We start from the raw sequence: 10652 nt of genomic DNA on the forward strand, positions 1-10652 counted from the left end.
CTGTTAAAAATAGTACCAATATTTCGCCTACTATTAGCTATTACTTAGGCATAGCTATTGTTTATACACATGTATTGCCCGCCAAAGTGTTTGGTTATTATATGTGTATTGTATTTGTATTTATAAGTCAAACAAACAAACAATTATTTTTAGTTAATCATTGAAATCAATCAATTGATCGGACAATTAGCTAACAACCCGAACACACGCTGACCACCAAACAGTAGTAGTTAGCTATGTCTTTATTGTGCGACAAATATCGGCCGACAACACTGGCCAAGTGTGACTTCAATCAGCAACAATGTCAACGTATGCGACGGCTAATATCGACCGGCAATTTCCCGCATCTACTGATCTACGGACCGTCGGGTTCGGGCAAGAAAACCCGTGCCTATGCACTGCTGCGCGAGGTGTTCGGCGTCGGTGTCGAGCGGCTAAAACTGGAACACAAACAATTCGAGACCAGCTACGGCCGCAAGTTTGACCAGACAGTAATGTCCAGTAACTATCACCTCGAAGTTAATCCGAGTGACGCCCAGTTTTTCGATCGGCTGGTCGTCCAGCAGCTGATCAAAGAGTTGGCTACCAGTGCATCGCTGACCGACAAACATAAGTTCAAAGTTGTCGTAATCACCGAAGCCGACCGATTGACTCGCGAAGCCCAACACGCCCTGCGCCGTACACTCGAGAAGTATGTGGTCACCTGTCGTGTGATACTTATAGCCGAAAGCGCGTCGCCAATCATACCGGCCGTCAAATCGCGATGTTTGTTGTTGCGTAACGGAGCGCCGACTTCGGCCAATATATCATCAGTACTCGTATCGGTGGCCAAAAAGGAGTGCTTTTCGTTGTCCGCACAGATGGCCGACAAAATTGCCAACGATTGCGATCACAATCTTCGCAGAGCACTACTGATGCTCGAGACGTATAATGTTCGCCAAACGGGTCTCAACACTGCCGGCACACACACTACGGGTCTGATTGATGTACCGCAACCCCAATGGCGACAACAGTTGGCCAGTTTGGCCAAAAAGTTAACGGAATCGCCGTCAATGAAGAAAGTACTAGAAATCCGAAGCGCATTCTACGAACTGCAGACACATTTGGTACCAAACGATCTAATAGTTCGCCAGTTGACCAAAGATTTGCTGAAGAGATGTCTGGACGACCCGATGAAGAGCCGACTGATGCAAATGGCCGCCGATTGCGAACATTGGATGCGTTTGGGATCCAAACCGATCATCCATTTGGAAGCGTTTGCCATCAAATTCATGAACTTATGGAAGAGTAGTGTCGATGGCCTACAACTCGATGATATCGATGGCGATACGGATATGATGTCTATTGTCTATTGATTGAAATGTTAAAACATTTTTTTTAGTTAAATATTTGTTTTTTGACATTTTATTCATTGAAAAAAAACAATTTTTGTAAAAAAATTAAATATAAGAGTTTGTGAATTGAAAAATCATTTTTTTTATTAACAATAATTATTATCAACAAAATCACTATTAAAAAAAATGTTAGTTTTATGATTATATATATATATATTAGGTATTATTTTCTATATATACTATTAGGTTATATATAATAAAACTATTTGATTTATTCAATTTTATATACCCCGTAAAAAACAAACAAACAAAATTGTATACAATTTTTGTGATGCATTGATAAACAAAATTCATTAAAATTTTAAACTAATTTAAATTATTTCATTGATTTTTGTTTATATATACTATATTTAAGTTATAAATATAGTAAATAAAAATGTTATTATTATTGTTTAACAATTGTATTACAAATAATTAAATAAGTTGTTTAAATTAGTGTTAAATAAAACAAAATTAAATGATTAAACACTTGATAAATGTTTTTTTTCTCAAAAATACAAAAAAAGTATTTTTGTTTTTAACCATATATTAACTTAATTTTAATCGAAAAATTTGTTTTTAATTAATTTTTAAATAAAATAATTGATATTCAATTGTTAATCATACTCGCGTACAAAAAAATCATAATTTTGTTTTTATATAGTTTTATTAATAATGTTAATTTAGTTTTAATTAACTATTATAAAAAATATTTAATCACTGCACACATAGTAAAATAAACTACATAACTTTATATAAATAATTTTATAATAATAATAAGTACAGTACTATAATTTTAAAAAATAAATAAATATATTGTAATTTGTGTACAAACAACACATGTATAATAAAATTATATTTTCTAATATAAATAAATTTTATTTTTAAAAATTTTTAAAAAATAAGCTACGTAAGTTAAATTTAAAAATTTATTCAACCCTGTTCAAATTGTATGCCAAATAGCTTTTAACAGTATAAAACTACACATGTATGTATTTAAAAAAATAAAATAAATATATTGTAATTTGTGTACAAACAAAAACACATTAAATATTATTAAAATTAAATTTCTAATATAAAAAAAATTATTTAAAAAAATATAAGCTACGTAAGTTAAATATTTAAAAAAATTATTAAACACCCTGTTCAAATTGTATGCCAAATAGCTTTTATAACAGTATAAAAACTACACATGTATGTATTAAATATATATATAGACGTTATTAATGCCCGAACCAGTAGTTAGAAAATGTAGGTGCAGTCAAACCCTACTATTGATTCAACCAATCAGCGATCGTCACTATAGTCTAGGATTTTATACAAGAAAGAGAAAGACATAGAGATATATAGGATAAGCATATAATGTATAGTAACAGTGCTATTGACTAAACACATACCAGTGCTTGACGTCCATTAGGATTTGAATATTACGTTGTTTTACGTTGTATTGTGTGCCTCAAACAAAAATCCCCTTCAAATCACCTAAAATTATACATTTTCGGTTAGTTCCCGTGACCGCCCAGTGGCCACTAATACATAAGTTGCTAGATATTTCCATAAGCTAACTGATGATAGCAAACAAATTGATCAAATCTGCCGATTTGACCACCAAATTGGCCATTTTCCCGATTAGCATACTAAGCGGCCGACAAGTGTTGCGGCCGTAGTTCACGTACCCGATTGACCAATACATCAGTTTAGGTGACCAACTGTAGCCATATTAACTCTAGTATGTGCTGAGCTACTAAATTGACCCGAAAGTGACCGCTAACCACCCGATAATTGCCGATAAGCGATTGCATAGCCTATGTTTTTTGTATAATATCCCGAATTAGTGTCATTTAATTTAGTTTAATCGCTAATATTGATTGTTTTTTGTGACCTACCTGTCCACCCCATATCTATCGGTGCTCATACACTGCATAGTTGTCCAAATTGTCCGCTAATTTAACCGCAAATTGATTTCAATTGATTATTAGCTGCCCGCTGTCCGTATGTCATGTATTAGCAGTTAATAACTGATTGAATTTGATATCTAATTAAAACATTTTCAAAAACATATAATTTGTGCGTCAATTGTCCCCATAGATTGCCGGCCCAGTTAGCCGGTGGCCAATCACTATAATCCAGTGGCCAGTTGTGTCCCCGCCGTCATAGTGTAGCATAAGTGTTGTATTTTTTTTTTGAGGTTACACTATAACTTTGATTATAATTATAATAATAATTTTTTTAGACTGAATTTAAATTGAATTTTATAAAAAATATTTATTTTTTAAATATTAATAATTTAAATGACATTTATTTATTTATTTACAAAAATAACTAAACATATGATTATTATTATTACAAAACATTTGTAATGTTTTTATAGTACAGTATGTAAGGCATAACTTCATTGATAATTACTATACAATGTATAATACATTACTACGGCATATACTGTACTGTACTGTACTCTATAGGCTATATAGCATTGTGTAGTGTATTATATTAAAGGGCGCAACAATTTAAAAGTTTATTTTACTGTAGCACTAGTGATAATCACAAAAATATATAATTATAATAATTGTATGATTGTGTATTAAAAAATTTTATTTTATTTTTTTAATAATTTCAGATAATTTCAACAGTTTTTTTGGATAACAATTTTCAAGAGATAGAGAAAGAGAAAGAGAGAGACTTAGAGAGAGAAAGAGAGAGAGAGAGTCTGTAGAGTAGAGATACTACACGAAGGAGACCACTGACTGTCTCATCAAATAATGTCTGACTATTTGGACAACAATTTTATCATCAATTCAGACAATTGGGATTACGATGATCTCAACATTTCGACCACCAATCGGTCACCAATGATGACTACGGTGTCCAACAGCAATACATTTGAGGTTATCGATGACGACGACGACGACACTGCCGATGAAAAAGATAAAAATGAAGATAATATTAATGATATCGATTGCTTGAGTGATGATTATCTGAAGTGGTTGTTAGAAAATACTACATCCGACAGATACGACACAGAAGTGATGCCATTTCTGTACCCAAATAATGGCCAAAATAATGACGACGACGATGGCGCTGATGGCAGTGTCAATGGCAATGAAGACGACGGCCAACAAGTGGCGGTCCAATCACCGCCAATGATGGACAATGATGTTGCCGACAAAGCACTGCCAGTGGCTGAACAGCAGCCTATTGTTGGACTGGATATGGCCAATGACAACGCTATGGACGTCACCGATACTCTACAGTCGAGTATGTGTGAGTGGAGAGCTGACACTAATGACAATGATGTGGTGGTCAGTGTTGATGAAAACAGATGGGAACTGTCGGCTGATTACTGGATTTATAATCCTTTGGACGCTAACTGTGCGTCTCAAAAGTTAGTGAAGATTAAAGACTTTTACTGGACTGGTTGGGACCAACGCTTTAGTTACCCGAATGGCCAAAATAACGGCGGCGGTGATGGCAATGAAAATGACAGCGGTGGCCAACAAGAGGTGATCCAATCACCGCCAGTGATGGACAAGAATGCTGATGATAATGACGATAAGGTATTGCCAGTGGCCGAACAGCTGCAGGTTATTGTACCCGATATGGCCAACGATAACGCTATGGACGTCACCGATACTCTACAGTCGAGTATGTGTGAGTCGAGAGCTGACACTAATGACAATGATTTGGTGGTCAATGTTGATAAAAACGGATCGGATTATTCGGTTTTGAGACACACCACAGACTCGATGAGTAACACGGATTATGACCATAACTCGTTTGATGGTATTAACGCCGTATTATCAATGATGGGCACCGATGGTGGGCAAGATTTAAACAATAATAATGGTGTCAATAATGATAATACTAATAATAATGAGACCATTGAAACACAAAAAATTATGGCCGACTATTGTAATTCAGTTTTGAATAAAATGAAACCATCGGCTGATTACTGGATCAACAATACCGTAGCTAACGATGTGTCTCAAAAGTTTGTAAAGATTAAAGACTTTTACTGGACTGGTTCGGACCAACGCTTTCAATTGGCTCCCATACCTAATAAGCCGACATATGAACTACTGGTTCCCATTTATAATATGCAATCAGTGGAGCAACAACAACAAAATGATCTAGCTAATAATACATTGACCCTGCCATTTGAAAAATTAACCCAAATTGATATGTCAACTATAACTAAGCCAATCAACAATATGGATGACTTAAAATCAATTAATATCATAGATATTGGCGATAATGACGGCAGTAATACAGTAGCCATTGATGTGGTCACTGTTGAAACTAATATCGATAACCAGTGCCAAAAATATATCGGCAGCGATACACTGGCCACTATCATGCGTGACTGCCAAATAGCATCGGAATCAATAGATATAGACCAAATCGCGGAGCCGTCGGGTTTGCAAAATCAAGAAAACTGTTTGCCAGTGGACGACAAACAAGACCGACCGATAGTTGTTGGCCGCAAACGATCGGCGCCAACAACAACAGACAATCAGATTGATTACGATCGACCAATTCCCGGCCCGTCCGGTCATCAATACTCTGCCGCTAGTAGTGACCAACCGGGTGGCGACGCCGGCGGCACTATTGACTGCTGTTCAACAGTCAAGAGAGGTCGGCCACCACTGCCTGTCGAAGTCAGAGTCAAAAACACAAAAACCCGACAGAAGAAGGCTTCGCAAGAATATAGAAATAAATTGAAGTTAAAAGAGATGGCTATTAGAGAGGAATATAGAAAACAATTGGAAAAACATGTGGCATATATGGAACAACTGGATTGTCTGCGCAATGGTTTAGTTGAATGGACGAAGTTTTTTGATGAAAATAAACAACTATTGAATTATATGACTGAAGAAGAATGGAAACAATATATGGATTTAATGGACAAAAATACCAAACAATAGGATAACTACTGATGTTTTGGTGTTTGAATTTTTTTTAATAATTACAATATAAGCAAAACTTTAAAAAATATATTAAAAAAACTAAAAAATTATTTGTACAGAAAAAAAACTATAGAAAAATATATAAATACAAAAAAATCATAAAATTTTTATTATATAAAAAAACCATAAAATTTTATTATATAAAAAAATAATTTTTTAGTTTTAATATGTCTTTTTATAGGTATTTGTTTACATTTATTCAAACTTTTAATTATTATATATTTTTTAAAAATTTATTGGTGGCGGTAATATGGTTAATGGTGTAGGGTGAAATTATTATTAATAATTGTAAAATTATTAATAATAATCTGAAATTTATTATTATTATGTATTTTCATAAATATTTTATCATAATTGGCATTCAAACTTAAATTATAATTTAAATATATATACATATTATATAAATTTTATTTATGTTTATTTTATATTATTGTGTGACTCTCTATGTGTATGTAATACATAATAGTAGACAAAATAAATTTTAAAAAATTATGTTAATTAAATATTTGCAATAAAATCATGAATTACAAAAAAAAATATTTACAATATATACTGTTTTTGTATTTTTTCATATTTCTAATTATAAAATAAAATAATATTTATTTCTAAAAAAATGATTTTTGTTTTTCAATTTATTTTTAACATATATATAGCTATTGATTATCAATTATAATAATTATGATTTATATTATTTATCGGTCTATCGATTGAATAAAATGTTGAGACAGTTTTGGAATTCAAAAATTTTTGTTTTGAGATTATATTCAACAAAAAACAAACAATTTTTTTTAATTTATATAAAAGTTTGTAAATTGAAAAATAAATTTTTGTTTGTTTGTATTAATAATAATAATAAAAAATTATGAATAATATTTGTATGTTTATATATTTTTTTATAGATATTATTTTCTATATAATAAAACTATTTGATTTATTAATTATTTATATACCTCCAGTAAAAACAAATTTGTATACAATTTTTGTTATTCATTGAAAAATAAAAATTCATTAAAATATTTAACTATTTTTTCCATTGATTTTATACTTATATAATTTATATACTGTATATTTAGTTTACAAATTACTAAAAATATCTTATTATTATTATTAGTAATATTAAACATATAGTAAGTTTATAATTTAGTTATTGATTAGTGAAAATAAAACAATTAATTAATTAATTGTTTAATTATTTTTTTTATTATTATTTTTATTTGAGCTTTTATTATATAGCTAATTATATAAATAGATTATTTTAGTATTATTAAAAAAAAATATTTAATCATGCACACATATAGTAAACATATGTATATTAAATTAAATTATTTTTTTTATAAAAAAAATAAACTAGGTAAAATATATTAATTTTTTTTATAAAAAAAATGAATTAAATTAAGTCCCTGTATGTTTAAGCTCATGTATGCCAAATTGTTTGACAGTATTTAATATATATATATATAGACGACAACGTTATTACTGTATTGAACCCATTGTATGTGTAGTCTACCCTTTTTTGGACGACAATTCAACCAATCAGCGATCGTCACTATAGTCTAGGATTTTGACCATTTTGTGCGAGAAAACAGAGAGAAAGAGAGAGAGAGATATGAAAGACATAGTAAAACCAGTTTATAGTAACAGTGCTTACCTTATACTGTACTGTAGACTACCTGTGCGCTCATTGCATATATAATTTTTATATACCAGTGCTTTTTGCTTTACGACCATTTTATTATACATTTTTTTACGTACATCGTTCAAAAATCAAGTAAGTTGACCATTTTCGGTTAGTTCCCGTGACCGCCCAGTGGCCATTAATACATAAGTTGCTAGATATTTTCATAAGCTAACTGATGATAGTAAACAATTTGATCAAATCAGCCGATTTGACCGTCAAATTGGCCATTTTCCCGATTAGCATACTAAGCGGCCGACAAGTGTTGCGGCCGTAGCTCCCGGACCCGATTGACCAATACATCAGTTTAGGTGACCAACTGTAGCCATATTAACTCTAGTATGTGCTGAGATCCTAAACTGACCCGAAAGTGACCGCTGACCACCCGATAATTGCCGACAAGCGATTGCATAGCCTATGTTTTTTGTATAATATCCCGAATTAGTGTCATTTAATTTAGTTTAATCGCTAATATTGATTGTTTTTTGTGACCTACCTGTCTACCCCATATCTATCGGTGCTCATACAGTGCACAGTTATCCAAATTATCCGCTAATTTGACCGCAAATTGATTTCAACTGATTATTAGGTGCCCGCTGTCCGTATGTCATGTATTAGCAGTTAATAACTGATTGAATTTTGATATCTAATTAAAACATTTTCAAAAACATATAATTTGTCCGTCAATTGTCCCCATAGATTGCCGGCCCAGTTAGCCGGTGGCCAATCACTTAATCCAGTGGCCAGTTGTGTCCCGTAGTGTAACATAAGTGTTGCTGTTATTTAGTACTGTATTTTTTTGAGGTCACACTTACTTTGATTATAATTTAGTTTTGATTAAACTTAAAATTGAATTTTTAAAAAATATTAATAATTTAAATGACATTTATTTATTTATTTACAAAACTAACTAAACATATGATTATTATTACAAAACATTTGTATGTTTTTCATAGTACAGTATGTAATGCATAACTCTATTGATAATTACTATTAGTAATAGTCTATTACATTACTATACTCTCTATAGTATAGAGTCTATTAAAAGTCTATTATATGCATTGTTTAGTGTATTTAAAGGGCGCAACATTTAAAGTATTATTTTTTTTGTAGCAATTAGTATAATCACTAAATAATTAATAATATTTGTTGTTTAACTGTGTATTAAAATTTCATTTTTTGTTTTTTTTTATATAATTTCAGACTATTTTAACAGTTTTTTTGTGGACACATTTTTTTTGGATCACAATTTACTAGAAAGAGAGAGAGAGAGAGACTGTAGAGATACTACACAAAGAAGACACTACCTGTCCATCACATCCATAATAATAATAATGTCAGATAATTTGGAAAAGTTTGACATCAGTTCCGGTCAGTGGGAGATTGAAGTCGACTGTCCGACTGTCAATCGGACACAAATGGCGGCGACAACCAGCAAATCGTTTGAGATTATCGATGACGACGATGAAGATGAAGATAAATTGACTGACGCTATGTTGGAGTCGATGATAACAAAGACTTCAGATGAAGCATTCGCTAGTGTTCTGTCATATCTGTACTCAAATGGTGGTCAAAATAACGGCAGCAGTGATGATGTCTATGGCAATGTAGATGACAACAGCGATGGACAACAAGTGGCGGCCAAATCACCGCCAGTGATGGACAAGACTGCTGCTGCTGCTGATGATGATGACAAAGTACTGCCAGTGGCCGAACAGAAGCCGGTTGTTGGACCCGATATGGCCAACGATAACGCTATGGATGTCACCGATACTCTACAGTCGAGTATGTGTGAGTCGAGAGCTGACACTAAAGACAATGAAGTGGTGGTCAGTGTTGATGAAAACGGATCGGATTTGTCGGCTTTGAAACACACCACAGACTCGATGACCAGTAAAACGGATTGTAGCCATAACTCGGTTGATGGTATTAACGCCGTATTAACTATGATGGGCACCGATGGCGGGCAAGATTTAAACAATAACAATGGTGTCAATAATAATAATACTAATAATAATAATGAGACCATTGAAACACAAAAAATTATGACCGACTATTGTAATTCAGTTTTGAATAAAATGAAACCATCGGCTGATTACTGGATCAACAATACCGTAGCTAACGGTGCTTTGACTGAAAAGTTAGTGAAGATAGAAAACTTTTACTGGACTAATTGCAATCAACAGTTTCAATTGGCTGCCATACCTAATAAGCCGACATACGGGCTACTGGTGCCCACTTATAATATGCACATGGTGCAGCAACAACAAAATGATCTAGCTAATAATACATTGATGACTGTGCCGTTTAAAAAATTAACCCAAATTGATATGTCAACTATAACTAAGCCAATTAATAACATGGATGACTTAAAATCAATCAGTTGCATACATATCGGCGTTAATGACGGCAATGTAGTGGCCAATGCCGGCAATGAGATCACTGTTGAAACTAATAAAGATAATCATTGCGCAAAAAATATCAGTAGCGATACACTGGCCACTATTATGCGTGACTGCCAGATAATACCCGGATCACCAATCATGGAGCCAATAGCGGGACCGTTGGGTTTGCAAAATCAAGTTAACGATATGCCGACAGTCGACGATGACGACGACGACAACAACAAACCAGATCCGG

At 32.6% G+C, this 10652-nt stretch overlaps 2 protein-coding genes across 2 annotated transcripts; both read left to right on the forward strand.

Annotated features, from left to right (window-relative positions):
* Positions 1–236: 236 nt before the first annotated feature.
* LOC128957013 (replication factor C subunit 3-like) lies at positions 237–1355 on the forward strand. The gene has a single exon (XM_054302729.1). The coding sequence runs from the start codon at positions 237–239 to the stop codon at positions 1353–1355; it is 1119 nt and encodes a 372-aa protein (XP_054158704.1).
* Positions 1356–2732: 1377 nt separating this feature from the next.
* On the forward strand, positions 2733–6295 carry LOC128957014 (uncharacterized). The gene is made up of 3 exons (XM_054302730.1): positions 2733–2874; positions 3991–5189; positions 5292–6295. Exons 2-3 carry the CDS (start codon positions 4133–4135, stop codon positions 6293–6295), a joined length of 2061 nt encoding a protein of 686 aa, XP_054158705.1. The 5' UTR covers positions 2733–2874; positions 3991–4132.
* The last annotated feature ends 4357 nt before the right edge of the window (positions 6296–10652 follow it).

This window comes from Oppia nitens, unplaced genomic scaffold (assembly GCF_028296485.1).
Source record: "Oppia nitens isolate AA-2021 unplaced genomic scaffold, nextdenovo-longstitch-racon4-pilon3 scaffold35_pilon_pilon_pilon, whole genome shotgun sequence".
In the NCBI taxonomy this organism is placed as follows: Eukaryota; Metazoa; Arthropoda; class Arachnida; order Sarcoptiformes; family Oppiidae; genus Oppia; species Oppia nitens.